At 37.2% G+C, this 27,365-nt stretch overlaps 1 protein-coding gene and 1 pseudogene across 1 annotated transcript; one reads left to right on the forward strand and one right to left on the reverse strand.

Moving 5' to 3' along the window:
- Nucleotides 1-11,291: 11,291 nt before the first annotated feature.
- LOC149015690 (kinesin-like protein KIN-12C) lies at nucleotides 11,292-14,807 on the forward strand (annotated as a pseudogene).
- Nucleotides 14,808-15,680: 873 nt separating this feature from the next.
- Nucleotides 15,681-19,393, reverse strand: LOC149015691 (TMV resistance protein N-like). The gene is made up of 5 exons (XM_089156573.1): nucleotides 18,639-19,393; nucleotides 17,405-18,506; nucleotides 17,000-17,311; nucleotides 16,254-16,904; nucleotides 15,681-16,133 (listed from the first exon to the last, which is right to left on the reverse strand). The coding sequence occupies exons 1-5, from the start codon at nucleotides 19,295-19,297 to the stop codon at nucleotides 15,681-15,683; spliced, it is 3,177 nt and encodes a 1,058-aa protein (XP_089012699.1). The 5' UTR covers nucleotides 19,298-19,393.
- Between the last annotated feature and the right edge of the window lie 7,972 nt (nucleotides 19,394-27,365).

Here is a 27,365-nt window from a genome sequence, read left to right on the forward strand (position 1 = left end):
CAGTTCTGAAGAAATCCTCTCCTCTGTTTAGCTCTTCTTCGTCTCTGAAAGTCTGAATATGTTAGAACCAAAAGATCAGAGGCACAGTATAGATAGACCAATAACAGAATCAAGGAGAAACGAATATATAAAGTATAGCTTATGTCAAAATCACTTACCCGAATATAGTAGAATAAGCGAAAGGAAAACCAGCACGAACTGGAACATGGTGAGTTGAGGTGTACGAATAGTACTTTTCCTTAAGGTATTTGAACGCCCCTTTTTATGCTGTTGGGTTTGACCTTGACGTTCTCACCTCCAAAATACAACAACTCCTAGATCTGAAGGCAGCACTCCAACATAATCTACTTGCAAAGGAGACCCGAAGGTAATACGCAACACAGGAATGAAGAAAACAAAAAATGGAATTTTTCTAACACTAGATTTTCGAATTTCTGTTTTTCACCAAAAACCGAGTGATCCTTTGTTCAGAGCTTAACCTCTATTTATAGGCTCATATGGACACCTTCAGAGAGCTACATATGTCAGTAAGGTCACCTGCAAAGAGTTGTGATTGTATGATCAGTCACCTCCCTACTGCAAAACCCAAAACCGGGTTTTCTAGATCCAATATATATATAATCATATAATAATTAGCTCCATCCGATGTGGGACTAAACACATATGGTAATCTAAATCACCTAATATACATCCAGAAGAGTCCTATAGAGTAAGAATAAACAAGAGTCCTAAAACAAAACTAGAGAGATAGAGTTTTAATGATTTTGAAACTTATCTAAATAGTATATTATATTATATTATTATTTTCTTTTAAAACAAAATCCAACAGAATACCTTCTCGAACCAGTGCGTTAAAGAGGTGATCAGTGAAATTGGTACGAGTGTCCTCCCCGGAAAAACTCTAGAACACATCATACTTCCACTGGCCGGAGGAAGACGAGGCTCTGCTGGACAAGGCTCCGGAGCTAGAGACATTAAGCGAAAGATTAGAAGTCGACGAGGCTCCAGAGCTCATGTTGGCCTCCATGGAGACATTTTGCGAAAGATCAGAAGTCCACGAGGCTCCGAAGCTCATCTTGGCTCAGATGGCGGAGAAATAGATAGTGTTTGAATATAAAATTCAAGTTTAGTGTCTAGATGAAGGGAATTTGTTTGTAATGAAATTATTATTCTAATAATCAAATGCATTGATTATAAAAATTATATAGGAAAGTAGAAGGAAGCACATTATTCTAATAATCAAATGTGTCCATCATGAAAATGATATAAGAAAGTAGGAGGAAGTACATGTATTGTATGGGACAATGATATCAAATATAAATAATAATATATGTCAATTGAAAAAGTGTTAGTATATAATAAGTTGTCCTCGTTAATTGTGAATGATTAATAATTTTTATTGTGATTAAAATTAAAATAACCAACGGGGTTGGTTCAAGTGGTAAGCAGCTTGGTCCGCTTAAGCAAAGTTCGGATATCGAAACTTTGTGGATGCAAAAAATTCCCGCTGGGAGACTCACCCACCACAGCCAGGTGTGCGACCTGGGTCGAACACCGGATTAGTTAGGGTAAAGCCTTAGAAACCGGGGTTGAAAACCCAAAAAAAAAATTAAAATATTCCATGACAGATCACTTCCAAATGAAATTGTGTATTCTAATGAAACTTGGCCTTGCTCTTTCCTTGTGAAATGTGTCAGGCAAACAAAGGAAGAAATAGAACAAATTTTCTTTTAATATACTTTTTTAATAAACAAAGAATTATCCCATGTTTCTTTTCTTGCACTCTTCTCTCTCCCTCTTTTCCCCATTTTTCCCTTTTTTCCTGATTTGATTTGGTTTTGGATAAAATGGTGAAACCTGGCTATGGTGGGTGAGTCTCCTAGCGGAGATTTTTTACATTCACAAGTATTCGATACCGAAACCTTGCTTAAGCAAACCAAGCTACTTACCACTTGGACCAACCCCCGTTGGTTAATGATTGGATTTATTTAAATAATTGATCAATCGAGGTTTTATTTATTTATTTTAAATGATAAGATGTTGGATTTATTTAAATAATTGATCAATCGAGGTTTTATTTATTTATTTATTTTAAATGATAAGATCTTCCATATGTGGTTTTTTATTTTATATTATTATTTTTTGTCAATTATACCTGTACGTGAAAAATATATCAGAACTCACTTGCACATGACCTAGCTAGGAAGGCTCAGTCGGTTGAGGTGCCCACTGTTTGGCCGCTCTCCACTCCTTGGCTCACTAAATCTTTCCCTATAGCCTCAATTTCTCCTCAATAAATGATTTTTCTATTAAAAAAATGAAAATATATCAGTAACCTTTCCTACTATCAAAAAATCAAAGTTATGTGTTGATATAAGTAAGTTAAATTTTTCAAAAACCTTTTTATCAATATACAAGAACACAAAGGATCCGAAGGGAAAGTGATCAGCGTGCATCATTAAAGTTGCTTCTCCAATTATCCTATTCAAAGCTCCAAGATTGGTACATTCTTTGACTCTACTACTTCAAAATGATTCTAAATTTAGGTTACCACTTCCATGATAATTAACTAAGGTCAAAGAAAGAAGCCTCAAAATAGTTCATGAAAGTTAAACAAGTGCATAAGCCAAAGGGAATTGTTAATTACAAAATGAATTGGTCTACAAAATATACCAACTAGAAAGCCTCAATTGGAGGAAATATTTTGGAATGCACTATAGGTTGGCATAAATTAAACTTGGATGGTAACTCAATTGGGAAAACCAAGCAATAGAGGTGTTGGTGGAATAATACGAGATGCAAACATAGGAGTGGTTGATTCATTTTGGGTATTCTTTGGGTTACATACAAAACTATGGCGCAAAAATTATGCAATCTTAAAAAGTTTGGAAAGGACTAGGGAACTACAATTGAAAAATGTGAGTGTGGAAAGTGATTCAGCTACCTTAGTAGCTTGTGGTATCAATACAAAGAGAAAGAACCCATCATGGTTAGTAAAAACTTGAGTGCGAATACGTATGATAATTAATCGATCCATATGGCAAGGACTATGTCTCCGATTATTCGGCCCAGTAAGTCGTGTATTGAAATTGTATTTTACGTGTTTAATATGCATTTTAATATGAGTCATTTGAATTAAGTATGGGGAAAGAGAGGGGGTTTTGCCTTTGTAAAATTCAAGAGCAAATTGGTTTTTTACAATTAAATTCAAAGTTTTCATGACTCCATAAACAAAAACCTTTTGTATCCCCCCTAAAAAAAGCAAATTTTGAAACTACTTTTTTTCTTTTTTTTGGATCTCTACATCGAAAATATATAAGACATAAAAAATAAAAAAAAAAACATTTGTCATGTAACTCACTAAATCGGCAAAACATTGTTTAAAATATTAAATTTAAAAATTATTTGTACATGATGTATTATTTTTGTTTCTTTTCTACTATCGAACAATCTCAATATCTTCTTGTACTTTGATAGGTCTTTGTTGCAATGTTCTACGAAATTGTTCATTGCCAAAGGTTCGAGATTGAGTAAACATCCCTTCATGAGGAAAACTCTGGTTCTCTTACATGAACTAACTTAATCATTAGATGTAACTCCCCATCCTTAGGGGCAGCCCACTCTTACCATTGTTTTGACTTCAGGAACCAGATCTGGACTAGGAACGAACCAAGGAGCTCCCAGAATACATTTACGACAACATTTGGCGCCGTCTATGGGAAATGCTAACAAAGAGCCATTAATAGCTTTTCCTTCAAAACACTCTTGAAAAAAAAAAGATGGCTGGAGAAAATTCAGGAGATCATAGATCTAAATCTCAGGAAAACCACCATTGCTAAGAAGAATGGGGCTAGCCAAAGAGGATGGACCTCAAAAGATACATAGGCTCTTGTAGAACAAGAGCGTCAGTAAAATTTGCTGAGCTACCTGCTGAGCTCCCTCCTCAGGGAGTCACTCCCACTTCCACTCCAAATCCAGTACAGTGGATGGATTTGCAACTAAAAATATTTGAAATGATGGGTTCCTTCCGGTCAATGTTGAACCAATGCAGTTTAGAAGCATGCAAGAAGAGGTTTTTTAGTCTCCATGGATGTTTTTGGTAAATATATCTATATATGTTTTACCACGAAATAAAATCCTTTTAACATGAGAAGTGTGAGGATAAATGGTTTAGAGTTAAGGGTATTTTTCGGTACGATGTGCCTATATTCGTTTTGTTACGAATGTTTTACCATGAAACAAAACACAAGTATTCGGTTATCCATACACTACTTGTATCACTTGTACATTAAAACACAAGTATAAATAAAGCTCTTCTCCTTAGGCCAAGATGAGGAAAACTTTCCCAAATCCTGTCGTTCTTTTTATCTGCATTATACCATGCTTCAGATTCTACAAAAAATATTCTGCTGAACGACTTTCAGATAATGGGGATCCGCAGCATTATATATTTAACAGCAGTACCAGATCCAGATGGACTAGAAAATGACCCATAATGTTGCTAACCTGATACACAAGAAGATTTTTGGCTCGTAATGCAGTATGAAATTTTGAATCCGGATCTTCTCCCCGTAACACCCCCCCCCCCCCCCCCCCCCCCCCCACACCTCCCCCCCCCCCCCCCGGAAAAGTTTTTTTTTTTTTTAAATTTTTTTTTACCACCCCCCCCCCCCCATATATATATAAAAGAGGCCGCGACCGACCGGCCCCCCCCCCACCCGAATCTACCAATACCTTGTTTAATCCTACTCCCACCCCCCCCCCCCCCCCCTTCTTTCAATTCCTTTTTTTTTTTTTTTAAAAACACTTGTTTTTCTTTGAAGGGGGCGGGGTGGCTTGTGATAGTTTTTATTACCCCGGATCAAACATGTCAAATCATCGAGAAAATATTAAGTGCGGAAATTTACCTGAATCCATAAGATTTATAAAATATTCAATTTGGATCGTTGATCTGAATCCCCGAGATTGAATGATGATCGTTGATCTTCCAAGCCTTGAATGCAAGCCCTCCTTTTTAAAAGATCTTTGATCTTTCTATTCTCTCTCTAATGACGGGAGTTTAAAGAGAAAAAGCAATGCAATTGGCTTGGGGACCATGACCCTTTTTATACTACTCAATATTGAGCAGTTTCAATTACTAACTTAACCCATCATAAAGTTTAGTAATTATATTGATTTCATAAACTTAACTTGCATTTTGTCTCTACACATAAGAGGCCACACTTTACGATGCTTTATAACTAACTGATAACTTTAATATGTTATGTTATAAGATAGCATAAATACACATTAATTTAGTTAATATATTGCCCATAAATTAGATTTTACTCTAACAATCTCCCACTTGGGCAATATATTTAAGTTTATAAATGAATATTATACCTTATGAGCTCATTAATTTTGCTATCAAAACATTATGCATCTTAACAACCTTTCCTTTAATTATATAGACATAGGACCAAGGCAATCTTTATCACTTATATGTCGTGATTAGACCCATCAATGATCACATATATCTATACAACTATGGTGAAGATCAAGTGTGGATGTGTAGCATGAAAATATCATGTTATGTGATTTAACATGCCTATTTCCAACTGGTCCACCTAAAACCTTAGTGAGATCAAACTACACATAAATCAGAGTGAAAATAAACTGAATACTTTACTGCAAAGAAACAACTTTTAAAATACCAAAAAACCGAAATCATACTAAAACATGTCTATAACGAAAGAAACCATCCAAAGTTACATACTCCCACTAAAATTGAACATCCTCAAGTGAAATCACACCCATGCAAGCAATGTGCTCATGAAACACTTTGGGTGGTAATGCTTTAGTAAGCGGATCCGCAATCATGGAGTTTGTACCGATATGTTCTATAGACACATGTCCACTCTGAACTCTTTCTTTAACAACTAGGAACTTGATGTCTATAAACTTCGACTTTGTCGAGCTCCTATTGTTGTTAGAATATAATACTGCTGATTTATTGTCACAAAATATCTTTAGTGGTCTTTTAATGCCATCTATAATGCGCAGCCCAGTGACAAAATTCCGCAGCCATATCCCGTGATTGGATGCTTCATAACAAGCTATAAATTCCGCTGCCATTGTGGAAGAGGCAATAAGAGACTGTTTAGCACTCTTCCAGGAGATAGCGCCTCCAGCGAGCAGGTAAATATAGCCTGAAGTGGATTTCATACTATCTTGGCATCCGGCAAAATCAGAGTCAGTATACCCAACGATCTCAATCTGATCCGATCTCCGATACGTGAGCATATAGTCCTTTGTTCTTTGTAAATATCTCATGACTCGCTTGGCTGCCTTCCAGTGATCCTTTCCAGGATTACATAAGTATCTACCTAACATGCCAACAATATACGCAATATCTGGAGGCGTACAAACCTGAGCATACATTAGACTCCCTACTGCCGATGCATAAGGAATCTTCTGCATTTCTATTTTCTCAAAATCATTCTTGGGACACTGTTTGAGACTAAGTTTGTCTCCCTTAGCAACAGGAATATTACCTGGTTTGCAGTCTTGCATGCCAAACCTTCTAAGTACATTTTCAATATATCTCTTTTGTGATAAACCAAGGACACCCCGAGGACGATCTCGGTGAACTTGTATACCTAACACAAAAGAGGCATCACCAAGATCTTTCATTTCAAAATTGTTTGAGAAAAATCTCTTGGTTTCATGCAACATACTTGTATCATTGATGGCAAGCAATATGTCATCCACATACAAAACCAGGAAGATGTATTTACTCCCACTGAACTTATGGTATATGCATTCATCGACTATATTCATCTCAAACCCGTGTGAGATGATTACCTGATGAAATTTAAAATACCATTGACGAGAAGCTTGCTTAAGTCCATAGATGGATTTCTTTAACTTGCAAACCATCTTCTTCGCATCTCCAGATACAAAATTTTCTGGTTGCACCATATAGATTGTCTCATCAATGTACCCATTGAGAAACGCAGTCTTAACATCCATCTGATGAAGCTCAAGATCAAAGTGTGCCACAAGTGCCATTATTGTTCTAAAAGAGTCCTTCGTTGAAACTGGAGAGAAAGTCTCTTTATAATCGATGCCTTCTATCTGTGTAAAGCCTTTAGCAACAAGACGTGCTTTGTACCTCTCCACATTGCCTCTCGAATCCCTTTTGGTTTTAAATATCCATTTGCAACTAATGGGTTTCGCATCTATAGGCAATGGGACAAGATCCCAAACGTTATTGTCCTTCATTGACTTCATCTCATCATTCATGGCATCGATCCACTTTTGAGCTTTAGAACTTCCCATGGCTTGACGGAAGTTGATTGGATCATCTTCCACCGCACCAATGTCATACTCATGTTCTTGGAGAAATATGATGTAATCATTTGGCACTGCACTTCTCCTCTCTCTAGTGGATCTCCTTGGTGGCACAGGTTCTTGAGGTGGTGGAGGTTGTTCTTCTGGAATGAGAGGCTCTTGGATATTGTCTTGATTTTGGTCTGCTTCTTGAACAATGTCGAGAACAGGACCCTGATCAATGTCAATAGCAGTTGTAGGAATTTCAACGTATTCCTCTTCTTCTTCAAAGACAAAATCCCCAACCTTATCTCCCCTCGCAACCTCAACATCCTCAAAGAACCGGGCATTTCCCGTTTCAAAAATTGTCTTAGTAGTGGGATCGTAAAATTTATAACCCCTAGACCTTTCAGAGTATCCAACAAAATAGCAACTTACTGTTCTTGAATCCAATTTACTTTCATTAGGCCTATAAGGCCTTGCCTCAGCTGGACATCCCCAAATGTGTAGATGCTTCAAGCTAGGCTTCTTACCTGTCCATAGCTCATAAGGGGTTTTGGCAGTTGCTTTAGTCGGAACCCTATTAAGGATATATGTTGCAGTCTTAAGTGCTTCTCCCCAGAGTGATTTAGGTAAGGTAGAATGACTAATCATACTCCTTACCATGTCTTTAAGCGTTCTATTTCGCCTCTCAGCAACACCATTCATAGTGGGTGAACCCGGCATAGTGTACTGTGGGACAATACCGCATTCCTCTAGGAACTTAGCAAATGGTCCTGGACGTTGTTCACCTGAACCGTCATACCTGCCGTAGTATTCACCACCACGATCAGATCTGACATTTTTAATCCTTTTACTTTGTTGGTTTTCAACCTCAGCTTTGAAACTTTTGAACACATCCAAAGACTGTGCTTTTTCATGAATGAGATATAGATAGCCATATCTGGAAAAATCGTCTATGAACGTTATAAAATATTGTTGACCATTCCGAGTGGCTACAGGGAATGGCCCACAAATATCCGTATGTATTAGTTCCAAGACATCTAAAGTTCTATTGGCTTCAAATCTCCTTTTATTGATTTGTTTCCCCTTAATACAATTAACACAAATGTGAAAATCTGTAAAATCTAGGGGTGCAAGAATTTCATCTGACACAAGTCTCTCAATTCTCCGTTTGGAGATGTGATCTAATCTCTTGTGCCAAAGCGAAGCTGAATCCTCACTGGTTAATTTTCTTTTAGTACCTTGTGTAGTTAACTGTAGGGATTCATTAAATGAAGCAACTAATTCAATTAAATAAAGATTATCATGGCCTGATAGAGAACCAAAACCAACCAATTTTGAATCATGAAACAAATTAAATTTCCCATTCCCAAATGAACAAGAATAACCAAATTTGTCCAAAGTAGAAATAGAAATCAAATTTCGTCTAAACGATGGTACAATAAACGTTTCATCAAGATCCAAATAGTATCCAGTTTTTAACAATAATCTAAATTTTCCTATTGCCTCAACTTGAACCATCTTGCCATCGCCTACATAGATGTATCTTTCACCATCATTTGGCTTTCGGCAACTCAGGCAACCCTGCATAGACACACTAATATGAGTTGTTGCACCGGAATCTATCCACCATGTGTGTCGTGGTACCGAAGTTAAATTAACCTCATAACAAACCAAATTAAGAAGCATACCTTTCTTAGCACGCCATGCGTGATAGTTAGTGCAATGCTTCTTTTGATGACCTTCAGCTCCACAAAAGAAGCAACCTTTACCGTCTGGTGCCTTTTGTTGTTTCTTATTAGGTACTCTATTTGCAACCTTATTATCCTTCTTCCTTTTCTTCCCTTTGTCCTTGGAAATACTAGTCAAATGAGCACTTTCTGTCTTCTCTTGCATCAACCTTTCCTCTTCTTGTACACAATGAGAGATGAGCTCATTAAGAGACCAAGTCTCCTTTTGACAATTGTAGCTCACTTTAAATTGACTGAATTGTGTGGGAAGAGATATAAGAACTAAATGCACTAACAAATCTTCAGAGAGATCAAGCTTAAGTGCTCGTAATTTAGAAGCAAGATGAGACATTTCCATGATGTACTCCCTAATGTTTCCTTTGCTTTTATACCTCATTGAGATTAGGTTTGCCAAGAGTGTACTTGTTTCAACCTTTTCATTTTTGGCAAACCTCTGCTCAATATCTTTAAGGAACTCCTTGGCTGTAGTTATTTTTTCTGAAATTGTGCCCCTAAATGCTTCGGGAATGGCCTTCTTCATGATCATTAGACACATGCGATTTGACCTCTCCCACCTTTCCTTGTTCCTTTTTTCATCAGAGGAACTTTCATTTGTAAGAGGTGCTGGAGGGTCTTCCCTTAATGCAAGGTCAATATCCATGACTCCGAGAACTATGTAGAGGTTCTCTTGCCATGATTTGAAGTTAGAACCATTCAACATAGGAATAGAATTAATGTTGGCTGATATATTAGAAGCAGAACCCATAGCTGAAATAGAGAATATAACAATTCAAATAAACATGCTCACAAATAATAATAACTTTAATCTATAAATTCAAATAAGAGTAACCCATCACAAGATATCGGACGTTCCATTAATATTTAGTCTTTGGACAAAAATATTAACTTACGATTGATATCTTGGCGTGATAATCAAACACAGATAATAAAGAACACGTCGAATCAATAAATATTCCTTTGGGCTGATTTATCAATCACTTGTAAAACTGAATAATTGTCACATGCTTATTACCACAAACGTGTATGCAATTCTATTGAATATTAATCTTCCTTTGGGCGGATTAATATTCACATAAGTTACATGCACATAACTATTTGTAATTTGGAATTAATTTCCACAAAGAGGTCACTTTGGCGACATATTGTTTCAACCGATTTATTCCAAAATACATATACTAATATTTGAATTATAAATTATACGAAAATTCAAATACTTAATCCATAATGAATTTTCAAATGAAAATAACATTAACTAACTAGGAAATGTACTTTCATAATTAATTAATCACTTAAATAACTATATTAATTGACATGAATAAAGGGAACAAAATAATAACATATTAACCATAATAATGAAAAACAATCATTTGAATATCATAAATGTGTAGCCAACAAGAAAATTAGTAATTCACGAATAGATTTCGTTTCTGAATAAACCCCCCTTTTTTTTTTTTTTTTTTTTAATATCCCTAATTCTCAAATCACATTCTCATATGATCTTAATCCCAATGATTCAACATGAAATGGCTCTGATACCACTTGATAGAATCTTAATTAACCCAGGATCAAACATGTCAAATCATCGAGAAAATATTAAGTGCGGAAATTTACCTGAATCCATAAGATTTATAAAATATTCAATTTGGATCGTTGATCTGAATCCCCGAGATTGAATGATGATCGTTGATCTTCCAAGCCTTGAATGCAAGCCCTCCTTTTTAAAAGATCTTTGATCTTTCTATTCTCTCTCTAATGACGGGAATTTAAAGAGAAAAAACAATGCAATTGGCTTGGGGACCATGACCCTTTTTATACTACTCAATATTGAGCAGTTTCAATTACTAACTTAACCCATCATAAAGTTTAGTAATTATATTGATTTCATAAACTTAACTTGCATTTTGTCTCTACACATAGGAGGCCACACTTTACAATGCTTTATAACTAACTGATAACTTTAATATGTTATGTTATAAGATAGCATAAATACACATTAATTTAGTTAATATATTGCCCATAAATTAGATTTTACTTTTGTGGGGCGTGGGTTTTTTTTTTTTCTTCCCCCCCCCCCCCTCCCCCCCCCCCCCCCAAACCACCACCCCCCAAACAAAATAATCCATATCCCACAAAAAAACACTTATTTTTTTTTTTTTTTTTTTTTTTTTTTTTTTTTTTTTTTTTGTTTTTTTGGGGGGGGGGGGGGTGGTAGGAAGGGGGAATTTGATGGAGAGAGGGCCAAACGAGCGTAAAAAGAGGGTATTTTCCCCCTCCTCCCCCTTTTTTAATTTATTTGAAAGAATTTTTCTTTCTTGGTGAATTGAGGACAGAAAGGTTAGGAAGAGGGGGGGAAGGAAAAACAAAATTTCCCCAAAAAAAAAGAAAAAACAAGGGGGAGGTGGTTATTATTTTGGGAAGCGCGTTCCTCCAATGAAAAGTTTGAGCGATTTATATTTCCCAGACTAGCTGGACAATGTGCATAGTTCCTCTAATGACAAATCAAGAGGGCTACTTGACAATGAAGATTGCATCCAATCATCTTTCTTGGAGGAAAACTTTGATCCTTATGTTTCAAGTGACCATGACACGAACAGATTTCCAGAAGAAAGTAAAACTGAAGATAACCATTTGAGAAAGTCTGACAAAGAACTGTCTACTGATGAAAATGATGAAAGTAAGGGGAAATTTCTTGCTTGCTCGGACACTTCTAGTATCATTAACTCTGCCATCAGAAGTGGCCTTTCAATCAAACCATGCCAATGGTCTCCGGTCCTTGAAGGCCCAGCCTTGTCTGAGTCACCTAAAATTGCTGGTACCTTAAAGAAAAGCATAGCCACCTCATCAAATCTTGGAACCAGTCAAAGTCGTAGTTCAGAGAATTCTACAATCAACCCGGAGGTCCTAAGACAGTCACTTAAAGCAAGTGATCATAATAACTCCTCTTTGTGGTCAAGCAAAATATTCATCGACTCCACAAAGTCCTTGGCTGCTAGCTTTCACAGGGACTTGCAGATTATTGACTGTCATCAGAGAAACTCAACATCAAATAAATCTTCAGTTGCCTTGTCCTTTGAACACTTGTCACCGAAGCCATATCCAGCAGTGGAAAAAGCTGATGCTGGAGTTCAAGCATCACCAAAACTGCAAATATCAGAAGCACAAGATAATTCTTCTTTGCTGTGTATGTTTTGCAAAAGAAGTAGATTTGGCCTAAGGCCAGGATAGCTTCAACTAGTGCAGTGTGCCGGTCAATGAAGGTGGGCCTCCTGAGGGCTTGACAGTCCAAGTTGTTGGATTATGAAAAACCCATCGAATAGAACAATCAACAAATAAGAGAAAAGAAGAACACAAGAATTTACGTAGAAAACCCTTAAAGGGAAAAAACCACGGGCAAGAGAGAAAACTCCACTATAGATAAATAAATATACAAGAAGGAAGATTTTGAGATGAATTACATGTGGAAGGGGAGGCATCTTTTATAGCCTCTCCCCATCCTACCTTCTCCCACATCTACTCGAACTGAGATTAAAACTCTCAACAAACTCCCACTTCTTTATGATGTGGGATAACAACTCCTACTTCTACTAGATGTGGGACTAAGACTATACAACACAAGTGCCTAATGTAATTGACTTCACACATGTAATTCATCTCAAATTGGGAATGGGGAGGATATATGCAGTTATTTGGTGCAGAGTTTTGCTTCAAGTCTTGATCTCCTTGGACTTTGTTAGGATGCTGAAAAGCTTTTGGAGGAAGCAAAAACGAGAGAAAAGGATCTTACAAGTCTTTGTGCAAAACAAGCAGCTAAAATTGAACAGCTAAATTATCTGGTGAGAGAAACTCTCATCCACCACAATAACTACTTGTTCCATCTGTACCAGGTTGTGCATGTTAGTCAAAATAAGAAATTCTGCAGGTTGAGCAGTACAGACAGGAGAGTAATAACAATTCCATTCCACAACGAAGTCAGGAGATTAAAACTAGTCAGGTTAAAGCATTGGCAAATGGAGATTTACCAGTTAAGGAAGACAGATCTGGGAAATCATCATTAGAAGATACTGTTGGGTTCGGCCATGGCCCATGACCCATGTGAGCCCCATGTGTTTAAGTGTCAAAGCAATAGGGTTTTTGAAGCTGCAGCCGCATAACACAGGAGAGAGAAAGGAAAAATCGAGAAATAGAGTGAGAGAGAGCCGAAGCAGGAGAAGAAAATAAAGAGGGATATTTTTCTAGTTTCTTCGGCAAATTCGACGGTGATACATTGCCGGAATGAAGTGAGATTTGAAGGGAATGGTCGTGGCACCTAGCTCTTCGTATCCAACGGTCAGAATATTATTCTACCACAGTTCTCGGGAAGCCTCTCTGGTGACTTCTCTCCATTCTCACTGATTTCCATTTCTTTGATGATGTGGTTGTGATTTTGTGTTCCTCTAGTGTTACATAGAGATGAAATATTTATTGTATGCCTATTATTAGTGATAGTGGAAGTTTGGGTGGACTCCGATAACAGTCCCGTGGTTTTTTCCCTTGCGAGTTTTTTAACGTTAAAAATTCATGTGTGTCTGTGGTGGTTTGTGTGTTAAATGTTTGATCTATTACAGCTATGTTTGTTTCTTTAATTTACACTAGCATATTGTTTAGCCCCATCAAACAACCAAAGTAAGACTCTCTTAAGCATTTTCAAGTGAGTCCATCGACAAACAGTCCAGCTCTAATCCATTGTCAGGATCAGTCCAAATGAGAGAAAGTGTAAATACTCAAGATAAGATTGAGGAAAAACTTCAGAAGGAAAGGCAAAGGTGGACAGAGAAGGAAAGTGAGTGGATTTCTTTTACCGATGAATTGAGAACAACCTTGAATCAAACCATCAACATGCAGAGAAGCTGGAGGCAAAATTGAGACTGGAGAAGAATTGCACAATGGAATTGGATGATGTAATAAACAGGGTCGTACTTGGCCATGCTAAGATTATTGAACACTATGTAGAGCTGCAAGAGAAATATAATGACTTGTTTGATAAACACAAGAAAATCATGAAAGGGATTGCTAAGGTGAAAAATGCAGCTGCAAAAGCAGGACGCAAGTGTAAGGGGTCCCGTTCAAGGTTTAAAGTATCGGTATCGAGTATCGTATCGATTAGATGATTTTAAGAGAAGTATCGTCCTGTATCGAGTATTGTATCACTCTAGCTAATGTATTTTAATGTAATTCAACGGAGAGACGTATCAAGATGTATCATATCGATTGGGTCAAATATGGATACATATCAACTAGTATCATATGGTATCGTGGGATACTTTAAACCTTGGTCCCGTTTCATCAAATCACTTGCTGCGGAGCTCTCAATCTTGAGAGTAGAGAGGGAATACTTGAAGAAAGAGAACACAGGTCTTAGGATTCAACTTAAAGACACTGCAGAAGCAGTTCATGCAGCTGGGGAACTCCTTGTAAGGTTGACAGAGGCAGAGAAAGCTGTGTCAGAAGCAGAAGTAAGCATACATGTAACTTATTATTATGAAACCCCATTTCTTAATTAAATTTAGAGTATGATGAGGTTTTAAACTAATGAAAGTGACAACTTTTTCATGAGTGCAGGAGAACTACACAATAGCTCAACAAGAGATTGAGAAGTTGAAGAAGCAAATGGAGAAACAGAAAACAAAGCATAAGATAGAGATGGTGAGAATGAAACAATATCTCGCTATAGTGAAGAACTCAATTCTTCTAATTTTTTTTTAATAAATTACATATAAAACACAACCTTACTATTGATCAGATTGCTTGGGTAACCCATATGCATATTATGATCATCAGTATTTTTTTTGAGTAACCTCTCTGCCCACCTTGTCTGTAAGACCATCCTTCTATAATCATATGAGTGTAGGTCTCATACTGTCCTAATTATTCATATGAATTACCTCTCCATCCAACTTGTCTGTCGAACCATCCTTTTATACTTATATGAATGTAAGTCCTATAGTACCTTATATGAATGTAGGTCCTACATTAACTTATTTGATAACCTCATTGTGAATTTTAAGTTAGGGAACTTCAATGAATTGGCTCAATTAGTAAAAACGACCAACAACTCATAGTAGAGGTTAAGAATTCAAATCTCCTTAAGGTCGTGGATAAAACTTGTTGGTATATTTAAATTATATGTAAAAGCTATCTTGAGAATGTTGTGAAGCCATGCATGAGTTGGCCTGGATAAAAATCAATTCGAAAAGTTAAAAAAAAATGAAAAATTTTAACTAAGGGAATGACCAAGACACTAGAAGAGCTACCAATTTTTCTTTTTTTGAGTGAAAGAAGAGCCTCTATTTGGTAACAGAGAAACCGTAACTTTCATGAAATATTAAACTAAATATTAGTTGATCCATGATAAAAGAGGAGCCATCATCCCTCTTTAGCTAGAAGTTGTGCTAGAAGACACCCAATAAGATAATCCATGTATGGACCTATCCCCTTTCCAATCCAACATCAAAACAACAAAAGATTTTTATTTTTTGAATTTACAAAAAGGAAAATAAAAAATGAAAAAAAAAATAAAAATGAAAAGAAAGTTCTCAATTCATAGCTAACACCAACCATAATTGAATGGATGAATCCTCAGAACCAACTTGATGCCAACCTTTGTCTTTTGACTATTGTATTATCTACAGAAAAGATAAGCGAGATTTTGTCCGAGACATATCTTTTCATCCCCATGCAAAAGTAGGCTGAAGCAATTACTTTAACCCAGTCTTCAATTTGAGCAGCGGTTTTTTTACAAGCACTACTAGGTATCTTGACCATCCAAATAAACTCTTTCCCATAGGGAATGGGCATTTCCTTTTTACGGGTCCATGTAAGATTCTTTCGCCTATTAGAAAATCTAACATGGAATTTACCGGTAGATGACGTCAACGCATGGAATGGTTCAAAGGTGCTGCATACAATCAGCCCTTCTTGTTGTTGCTGCATCTCCATGTTAGGAAGTTGAAAGCCAAACCAATCAGAAACCTCACTCCCAGGAAGAAAGATGTCACAGATCTCACCGTCTCCAAATTCTTTACATATATCCTGTCCATGAGACTAAATCAGATCATGTTCTTTATATAAATTAAGAGATTAGAAAATTTGTATTTCTTTTTTCTTTTTCTTTTCAAGGGATAGAAAGCTAGTGTGAGTAAACAAACAAACCTGAAAGATTCTCTTCTGCATAGAACTTTCCAATTTTTTGCAATGCCGCAAGTCTATAAATGTTGCAGACTTCAAACCCTCTAAGCCCTGAATTTCTGTCACGTTTTTACATTCTTTAAGATTTAACTCCTGTAATTGCTTCAAGTTTGACAGATGCGGTAATCTTTCCAAGCTATAGCAACTTTTTATGTCAAGATACTGCAAACTTGACGGAAGCATTGGAAGGCTCTTTAATAATCTGTTGGAGTTCAGATCTAAGAACTTTAATGACTCCAACAAGTGAAGCTCTCCAAGACCATCACTAGCCATATCATTGCCTATGAAATTGCAACTTGCCAAATTAAGCGTTCTTAAACGTTTCAATTTCCCGAATCCCTTAGGCAAATTCACAAGCTCTTTGCAACGATCAAGATCAAGTATTTCAAGCGATTCCAATCCGTTGATACCGCGTGGAAGATTTGTTAAATTGGTGCAGCCGGCTAGATTCAATTCCACAAGTTTCTTCAGACAGTGAATAGATTCATGGACTTCGACCAAGCTATGGCACTCTGAGAGAAGCAATCTCTCAAGATCCCGGAGTCCAGAGAAATCCAGTGTATGGGTTAACTTAGAAGAGTGGCTAACGTCGAGGACCTTCAGCATTTTTAGATCCTGGAAGATAAGACATACGTAATTTTCATCAATTGCATATCATAAAATATACTAAAAAAGTCTAATAAAAAATCGGCAAACTTAATTTCGCATACCTTGGTCCCCTCCCAAACTTTAATAAGACTGCTCTTACGCATTTGAAGACGAACGAGTTTCCCCAGATGAAAATTATCTGGTATATATTTCAAAGGACAACCATCCCAAATAAGCCAAACTAAGTTTTTGAACAAAATAACTTCCTCTTGATGAGATTTTTTCCAATTTATAGCATTTCCTCTTGCATCACCCGACCAATAGCGAACTTCAAGAAATCTTAGATTTGGCATTCTGGAAAAACCTCTGATCACTCCCCAAAAATCCTCATGCGCGCTAAATGATAAGCGAAAGCCTTCAACCTTACTTGTTCCCTGACAAAAAAAGATAATTTATTAAATAACAAAAATAAAAAAAAGAAAGAAGAAAGAAATCATCGTGCAGTTGTATGTGTTAGTAGTACTTACAGTGAGGTTTGTCAGTATATCAAGGGCTTCATCAATATCCCACACTCTACTATGCTCTCCCGGATTCTTGATAGACTCATTGCGAACAATTTCCCTGCCCATGTCTCTAATTAGATCATGCATACGTATATAGCCTGATTTATCAATAGTTACCAAAGACCTCTCTTCGAGAATTTTAATTGCAGCTGCTCCGCTCGGATAGCAAGCATCTAAAATGTCTCTTATGCAGGATTCGAACTCTCCAACAAAAAAACATGAGATATCAAGGAATATGCGCTGATCAAGCTCATCTAATAGTTCATAACTTATTCTAAGTTTTTTGAAGACATCAGCATCGGGTATCACTTTTAGTTTCTCCAATTGATATACCCACTCAGCTGGACTTCGTCGGTAAAGAGATGAACCCAAAGTCACGAGAGCTAATGGGAGGCCTCCTGCATAATGTACTGCTTTTTCTGAGAGCTGCTCATAGCCGTCTAGAGGATAATCTTGTTTGAAGGCATGGCGGCAGAAAAGTCGAAGAGACTCATTTTCTTTCATTGTCTTAACTCTATATTTATATTTTTCATGCACACCCAACTCAGTTAACAAATGTTCATCTCGAGTGGTCAAGACGATTCGACTTCCTGGACAAATCCTATCTAAACAACCAACCAATTTATCCAAATGTATCATCTTCACCACATCATCAAAAACAATAAGAACTTTTTTACGGTGTATATGATTATTGATCACTGTGATTCCCCGGTGTTCATTGGGGATCTCTATGCTTTCACGTTTCAAGATATCACAAATAAGCTGTTTTTGCAGATTTAGAGAACCCTGATGGTGACTTGAAACCTCTCTAACATCCGCAAGAAAGCAACTACCATCAAAGTTGCTAGCCATAATGTTAAAAATGGCCTTTGCTATGGTTGTCTTCCCAATTCCACCTGGGCCATATATTCCTATGATGTTGGAACCGCCTTTATGCAGCAAACGACGTATGGCGTTCATGTGGGGTTGTAGTCCAGTTGGACATTTTGCAACATGCAAGTATTCAGGGTGGTTTGTTATTGCCAACACTTGTGTGACAATTCTCTTTATAAGTTCCGCCTCATGCCTGATCATGTTGATGAAAAAATCATAATATATAAAAACACAAAGAACAAAAGAATGAAAGAAAGAAAAAACAAAAAGAACGAAGAGAGATTACTAAATCAATTAACCAAAAGATTTGATTAATAAGACTTACCCATCTGCAACCTTTTGTTGATCCCACCCCGCCAAATTTGCAGCTTCAGTGAGAGCAGCCCTCCACCTCTGCACCCTCCCGATCTCATTCTCGAAACGCTCTTCGTGTCTCATAAATGCCTGAGAATAAGTGTTGCTTTGTTTCCTGACATCCGTCGGATCGATCTTGTAGAAAACAGGGAGAACCTTTTCTATTCGGCCACCATTTCTACAATCGAGTATCTTCAACAACTCATCAAGGCACCAGGTGGAAGAAGCATAATTCTGAGAGAAGACGATGATGGCAATCCTGGAATCTTCGATGGCTGCCATCAGTTGTGAAGAAATGTCCTCTCCTTTGTTTAGCTCTTCGTTGTCTCTGAAGGTCATAATAATACCTTCTTGGATAAGGGCGTTAAAGAGGTGATCGGTGAAGTTAGTACGAGTGTCCTCTCCACAAAAACTCAAGAATACATCATACATCCACTGACCGAACGAAGACGAGGCTCCGCTGGACGAGGCTTCGCAGATCATGTTGGCCGCCGTGGAGACATTAAGCGAAAGATCAAAAGTCGACGAGGCTCCGTTGGACGAGGCTCCGGAGCTCATGTTGGCCGCCGTGGAGACATTAAGCGAAAGATCAGAAGTTGACGAGGGTCCGGAGCTCATGTTGGCTTCCATGGCGTGAAATTAAGCAAAAGATCAGAAGGACAACGACTTTCTAGTTTTGACTCCCAAAGACGAGTGAAAAACAGAGACTACAAGAGACGATGCAATTGAGAATATCTGCAAGACATAAATAGGATCCCAAGGGAAAGTGCAAGACAAAAGAGAGGACAACCCAGAAGAAGAAGAAGAAGAAAAAAGTCAGACATCACTGCTGGGAAGGTAAGAAGAAAGTGCTCAGCCTGCATTATAGAATTAGAAACAGCTGGATCCAAGCAGGCTATAGTGGATGGCTGCGTTGTCCACTACGATTAAAATTAAATTAAATATATTGTAATTGACACCAACGTCAATAGCACTGTTTCAGTGTTTTCAGAGAGAAATCGGGAGAGAGGTAAAGATGTCTTAGTGCCTTTAGGGAAGGCATCTAAATTCGAATCGAAACTTTATCGAATATTCGATAATAATCCGATTCGATAAACTATCTGATTATTGAATGGTAATTGTCATTTTTTTTTATTTTACAATTTTTGGTTACCGATTAGGAATCCGAATATCAACCCTTTTTTTGTGAAAAATGTTTAATACTTTACTCTAACCGGATAATTTTTTATTTTCAATTATCCGATTAACGGTTTCCGAATCCGATTATCATCCATTTTCAAAGAAAAAAATGTTGAATACTTTACTCTATCCGGATAATTTTTTATCCGCATATTATCCGATCTGATAATTATCAGAATCCGAATCCGATTGTTTAACGGACGGATACAAATATTTTCCGGTAAGAAAAATTTCAGATATGGATACCCTTAAATGAATAAAATTCGAATTCGGAAACGGATTTCGATCATCCATTTACAAGTCTAGTAAAGATGTCTTCGTGACTTGTCGACCCCTTTGCTCAAGGGCGAATCTTCATGCTACATTGCCACTCGCCCTTAAAATTGATGCTCTCTCCCCAATAGTTTTCACATATTCGTCAGCTCCGTACTAAATTTCAATATTATCTCCCATCCTGAAGAAAGAATATGGAGAAACCAAAAAAAAAAAAAAATTTACCTTATTGGGTGAAAAAAAAATTATGCAAGAATATAAATCAGGTTAAAATGTAAAAAAACCAAAAAGTGGTTGTAGACAATAGATGTAGTAAAATATAAGATTTTTCATTTAAGGGTATATTTTCTTTTTTAAGTTTAATTTACTTACATTAACATTTAACTATGATTTTTTAACTATAAAAAGATGTCATTAATATATTTTTTTCTTATAAAAAGTCTAAAAATAAATTGGAAAACTTAGAAAGGAACATTCATTTTAACAGATAATTTAGGGGTGATACTGAAAATTTCTTTATAAATAAAATTAAGGGATTTTTAACTTTTGAAAAATAGAATTAAGGGTTATTTGAAGCTTAAAAGTAAATACTTAATAGTATACAAGTAGAATTTAATTGGAAAAGTTAAGCAATTATGAAATAAGGTGTTTGATATTTTTACCAAGGAAAAAAAGATGCAAGTAATATTCAGAAGAAATCTAAACATCGATCAACTAGAAGGGAAAGTAAACCATATTTATTTTATATATTATTTAAATAAACCGTCAGATTATGTATTATTTTCATTCTTAACGTAAAAAAGTCTCATGTTAAAAAATAATCATGTAATTATATTATAATCAAATATTAAGATAAATATAATGACTACTTTAGATTAAAATATTATGCGGCCGAATCTTTTGACTGATCGGGCACAAAGACAAGTCAAGACTTATAGTATTCAAATGGAAGGAGAGGCTCAATAGAATATCGAGATTACAATGCAACAATTACCAAAAAAATTCCAATGCCGCACGAAAGACAGAAGAGTAGTTTAGGTGAATCGAATCAAATCTTTGAAGTCTTCCTTGTTGGTTATATTTAACTACAGGCTTGGAAAGTCTGCACTCGATTCAAATTACATTAGGAATCTGATCTGATCGAGACCCAAGGAGTGGCGGAAAGTTATCTGAAACCCTGAAAAATATAGAAAGTAGGACTTACTACTGGGATAAAAAAACTAAACCGAGTCACGCGTCTTTGGGTTAAGGAGTTTTGAATTTAGTTGCAGGAGAAATAGCAATGTGAAACCGTGAAAAGATAGAATGTGAGACCCGCTGCTGGTGTTGTGGTTCGGAAAAGAAATAAGATTCTATTCAAAAGGGTGGTAGTAGTAGTAATAATAATTGATAAGTCAAGTCATGCGTTTTTGGAACCTCGAGGGGTGGCTCCGTTTGCAAAGCCCAACATTTTCACGTAAGAGGTCAGAGTTCAAATTCCCTTCCTAAATTAATTATATAAAAAGCGTATTGAAGATGTAGTCGTGGTGAAGGATTTTTTTAATTTAAATTCTTGAGATTTTAATGAGTGCACATGATTTACATAAAGCTTAGTGATATTCTCTTGGCCGTCCAAAATTATAGATACGTCTTAACGGTTAGTAGAATTCTTTAAGTGTTAATTGTTGACTCAAAATGACTATTTTGATGGCGGTTGACAAATTACACATAGACCTCTTAAAATTGTAATCAATCAAAGAATTTTTTTTGAGAGAATTCTCCATGCTCAATAGTAGAAGATGTATATTAATATTATTTGAATTACAATATATTTGAGTTTGAATTACAACTTGTTTATCATCAAACTCTACAATTTGTTCATACTTTAACTATAACTCAAACTCTTCTTAATATGTTGAAGATAAAATCAATCGAAGATAAAGTTAGTTACGGTGGATGTGAATTTGAATTCAAAGACTTATCATTTATACTCTCCTGCAAGGTCATTGGTTGAGAACAGACAGTGAACTTAGATTTTAAAATTTAGAATCTTGGAGAAGATAAGCCTTTGGTGAGAATGTCTGCGATTTGTTGTTGGATTTTGTTTTAAAAAATATATAATATAATATACTATTTAGATAAGTTTCAAAATCATTAAAACTCTATCTCCCTAGTTTTGTTTTAGGACTCTTGTTGCTATAAGACTCTTCTGGATGTATATTAGGTGATTTAGATTACCATATGCGTTTAGTCCCACATCGGATGGAGCTAATGATTATATGATTATATAATCGTAAATAGCTCCTAAGTGGGGTGTATGCTGGTAGAGAGCTATGCGTGGATTACGCGCATGCAACGAGCTGGACCAAGTCGAGCGTGGTTGCGGTAGTGGTCCGTAGACCCTAGTCTAACCAAGCCATGGGTGCGGTAGTGGTCCGTAGACCCTAATCTAACCAAGCCATGGGGCACCGTAATATTATATAAATAATATTAAGTTGTCTATGATGGGACTTGGACTTGGGGACGTGGGTCATGGATCTAAAAAACCCGGCTTTGGGTTTTGCAGTAGAGAGGTGACTGATCATACACTCACAACTCTCTACAGGTAACCTTACGTACATATGCAGCCCTCTGAAGGTGTCCATACGAGTCAGTAAATAGAGGTTAAGCTCTGAACAAGATTCTATTCCGTTTTTGGTGAAAAACAGAATTTCGAAAATCTAGTGTTAGAAAATTCCTTCTTTTGTTTTCTTCATTCGGTGCTGTGTATTACCTTCGGATCTCCTTTGCAAGTAGACTCCGGTGGAGTGCTGCCTTCGGATCTAAGAGTTGTTGTATCTTGGAGGTAAGAACGTCAAGGTCAAACCCAGCAGCATAAAGGGGGCGTTCAAATACCTTAAGGAAAAGTACGGTTCGTACACCTCAACTCACCCTGTGAAAGTTCGTGTTGTTTTCCTTTCGCTCATTCTACTACATTCGGGTAAGTGATACTGACATAAAGAATACGTTATATATTTATTTCTTTTTGATTCTGTAATTAGTCTGTCTGTATTGTGCCTCTGGTCTTCTGGTTCTAACAATCTTAAGGTAATTGAAAACACAATATAAGACATGGCCAGTGACAAGGAGACACCCGCTGTTGATTCAATGGCCTCTGGCAAAACTCCTCCTGATAGTGTTGTTCCAAACACACAAGATGTCATCCCAGTCCTGCAAACCAATGATTCTGTTCCAACGAATGTTATCCCACCAGTGCATGTATTGAGGTCTTCTATAGACCACATGCGGATTATGTCAGAATTTGACAAAATAGACCAATTCGTTGGTTAGAATTTTAAAAGGTGGAAACAGATGATGCTGTTCGCTCTGACCCAAATAGGGGTCATTTTTGCTTTGACAGAGCCAAAGCCTACACAAACAGAGAACCCAAAACTTGAGGCAAAGAGAATGGCTTGGGTTCAAGCTGATTATCAGTGTAAGAACCGGATTCTGAATGCTCTTTCTCTGAACCTGTATAATGTGTATTGTACGTTTGAGTATGCCTATATGATATGGGATGCTCTCTCGAAGAAATACACATTGGAGGATGCAGGCAGTGGTAAATATGTGGTGGCAAATTTCCTAAATTTCATAATGAACGATGATGAGGAAATTTCCCCACAGATTGACCAATATCAGGTTCTGATTGGCAAGTTAGCCAAGGAAAGGATGATTCTGCCGGATGCTTTTGTTACTCACTCTTTGATTGAGAAGCTTCCTAACTCTTGGAATATTTTTAAGTTGAATATGAAACACAAGAGGAAGGAGTGGACATTTGAGCAGGTTGTTGTTCGAATAAAATTGAAGAGAGGAACAGAGCAAGGGACAAGAAAGAAAAGGGCAGTGGAGTTCAGAAAGTCAAGGCAAATCTTGTGGAAACCGGAAAGCAGTCAAGCTTCAAGAGAGGTCTTCAAGTGAGGAAGGATAAAGACTTCAAGAAGAAGAATAGGAGTTGCTTTACATGTGGTAAACCGGGTCACTACAAGAAGGACTGTCGCGTTAAGAGGAAGGTTGAAAAAACCAAGATTAATCTCATTGAGGAAGACATCTTTACAGCGATGATCACAGAAATTAATTCAGTTGAAAAACCAAGAAACTGGGTCATCGATACTGGGGCAATGAGACATATTTGCAATGATCAGAACATGTTCTCAAAGTACACTCCAGTTATTTCTGGAGATAAAGTCTTCATGGGAAATTCGGATTCCTCTTTTGTAGTTGGCAAGGGCCAAGTGACTTTGAAGCTTACATCTGAGAAGACTTTGGTAACATATTTACCCACGATACTTCCATCTTCCCAGAAAAGATGGTTGAGGATGAAGATCGAGGTAAGGATTTTTTTATCGTGGGGTAAATCAGATGAATATGTTACAAATTTTTTTTTTTAATTAAGAAACTTATCCCGGCGTTTTACAAATGCCGGCAAATGTAACATATGACGGCACTTATTAAAACCGCCGGCAAAAAATAATGCTAAAGTCTATAGCGGCGTTTAGAAAACGCCGCAATAAATAACTTTTAACGGGCAAAAATAGCCAATAAACAACTTTTAACACTTTTAACGGCGTTTATATAAAACGCCGGCAAATGTGTCGTCGTAAGTCACCATTACCGTCGTTTGCATTTAATGCTGGGGTAACAATACGGCAATTGCTTTTGTCGGCGTTTTTGCGGTGTTCTTGAAATGCCGGGAAAAGTTTACAGCAACACTTTTAGACTTACGGCGGCATTTTGAAAATGCCGCCGTAGGCCCTTTTTCTTGTAGTGCCAAGATGCCGAGAAGGCTGAGGGAGAGTGATTTGAGACCCACCCAGATGAATATGGTGCTATGACTTAAAGCATGTCTGCCAATAGAGACCAGCATACATAAATAGAGTTAGAAGCATATTTGCATATATTGTTGCATATCATTGCATTTATGTTTGCCATGGAATGTGTGTGAAGATGTTTATTGTGATTGGATACTTGCTAAGTTCTTTTTGAGCTTACCCTTCAGGGGACATATTTTTAGATGACCTTGCAGGTTCAGAAGAGAACCCGTACTATGGTACGGAGGACCCTTCCTTATATGGTGCAGCTCTGAAAGTCTCTAGAGAAGGTTATGACCAGTGGGGCAGCCAGCTCACAGGTTTGGATTGCTTTGATGGTTCCTATTGATGGCAGCCGGCATCATTTTGTTTTCCGATGGGATCGTGAGTTAGATGATGACCTGAAGCTACAAGAGCATGACCTGACAATGAAGAAGATGAAGGCTGAAGAAGAAGAAGAGCAGACAGAAGATTTTGACTAGTTTACTTTGTTCTTCTAGACTTATATTTTATTTATGATAGCTTTAGGCTTTGCTTTAGATTTCGATCTACCTACCGCGTTTGTGTGTGGGGTATATTTCTGCCATACTCTACAATTTCTTTTGATTGGTATCTTGTTTTTCCACACTAAGATATTCTTTTGTGATCCTTCTGAGATCCTTTCTTGACTTTTATTATTAAATTACTTGAATACAATGATTTTTTCTTGCTTTTGATTATGTTATTGTGATAAGTGGATATGATCGTTTCAAAACTTGATCTTCGGGGCTGTGGATCATACACTCAGGTATTCCAAATAGGGTACTGGCTAGGTGGATTTGACAATAGTCCTCTACTGAGTCACATCAACTTGGAGTCGGATACCTCCCTTCAATGCACTAGACAGTCTGTTCCGGTATGATAGCCTCCCTTTCGTGCCTAGGCAGTCCATTCTAGTACCTCCCTCCCAAGACTCATCGTAGCCAATGGCTCCAACCAACTCAGACTACGGACTCTTAACCCTATTGGTCATCCACATATAATAAACGGGAAGCTCTCATGTCCTCTCACAGGTTGGTTACTGGTCTTGAGTGCCCATGAGCCCAGGCTTATTATGTGAGACTTTACTAATGAATGGCTCCCACAATTTGATTACATCCTCTCACGGGTTAGTTACCGGTCTTTAGCGCCCACAATCCCCATTATTGTCATGTGTCACTCGGCCTCAATACCCTTGCCAATGGGGTTAGGTATGATGGGTTTCCTAAACAAACTCATCTAGACAAGTCCTAGGTATGACATCTGGTAGTTGTGGAAAGTGCCAAGGGGCACCATAGGAATGCGTCCGATACCACCTTCACTGGTGTCCAATGACAAAAATGCTCAATTGGCATTCCCCATTCCAAAACCACACGTAGGCAATCACATTGAATCATGATTCCATAAATATCACAATAAAGTCCAACTTACAAGTGAATTGATCACATTCACACAAGTATGAAATTTACATAATGAAACATATTCTGGAATTACAAAAGTAAAACATTGTAGAAGAAGTACTATTACAGTAGCTAACGCTTGCATACGAGTTCTAACATATCAAATCATGTAACCGTGTTAATTGTGAGTGAACGTACTCACCTTATATTTGATTTATAATCTCCGAAGAAAGAGGTCAAAGGGTAAGTCAAAAATCACCAAAATAACCCTAAATAAACAAGTATATAGCATAAGGATCAAATCCTAATGATCGGAGACGAAATGGATGCAAAACAAGGAAAGTTGATGTTGTAACAACCCCCATATTTCTAACCCGAAATCCGTATTGCAGGTCCGATAACCTGAAGGTCAAGCCAAAATAAGTTGTGGAATATCCAGATTGAAGTCTATGATCCATATCCTGAGTCCATGGATCTGGATTCTCTTGATGAAGAACTTGTCTTATTGGGAAAGTGGATTTCCAGTCAAGAGGTGTTTGAAGATGTCTGAATTGAAGGTAAGACCTCCCCCACATGTTGTTTAGGGTTAGGTTGGAGTTGGGGATCAACCCCTTGAGCAAAGCACCCAAGTACTAAAAAGTACTAGGGGCGATTTCTTAAGGTAGTTGATTAGCCAATCAACCGCCCAAAGAGACCGCTAGGTCTGCTTCCGTGGTTTTGCCCTAATTTTCCCCTTGTTCCCTATATATAGCAAACCTCGACCTTTTTACTCATTATTTTACTCGGGATTGCTACTGTGGATGGTTTGGACATAGAGAACACGTTCTAGAAGGTGAGAGAAGCGTGGATTGCGAAGTAGAACCAATCCCTCATATGTTTTGTGAATCTTGAAGAGGTAAGTGATCTTCACTCACTCCATTCTCTTCCCTCATCTTTTGGAATGGTGTAGATCTATTTCTTTATTGTTGGTAGTAACTAAATTGTATTGGTTCTATTCTCTAT

This window comes from Hakea prostrata, chromosome 5, assembly GCF_041222555.1.
Source record: "Hakea prostrata isolate BN-2017 chromosome 5, UWA_Hpros_2, whole genome shotgun sequence".
Taxonomy (NCBI): Eukaryota; Viridiplantae; Streptophyta; class Magnoliopsida; order Proteales; family Proteaceae; genus Hakea; species Hakea prostrata.

Bases quoted from the DNA above. Each gene is read 5' to 3' on its own strand.
- LOC149015691 (XM_089156573.1), bottom strand. From the start codon at position 19,297: ATGGAAGCCAACATGAGCTCCGGACCCTCGTCAACTTCTGATCTTTCG. The intron at 16,905-16,999 runs GTATGCGAAATT...CTTATCTTCCAG, and splicing joins AAGTTTGGGAGGGGACCAAG to GATCTAAAAATGCTGAAGGT. The intron at 16,134-16,253 runs GTTTGTTTGTTT...TCTCATGGACAG, and splicing joins TGCAGAAGAGAATCTTTCAG to GATATATGTAAAGAATTTGG.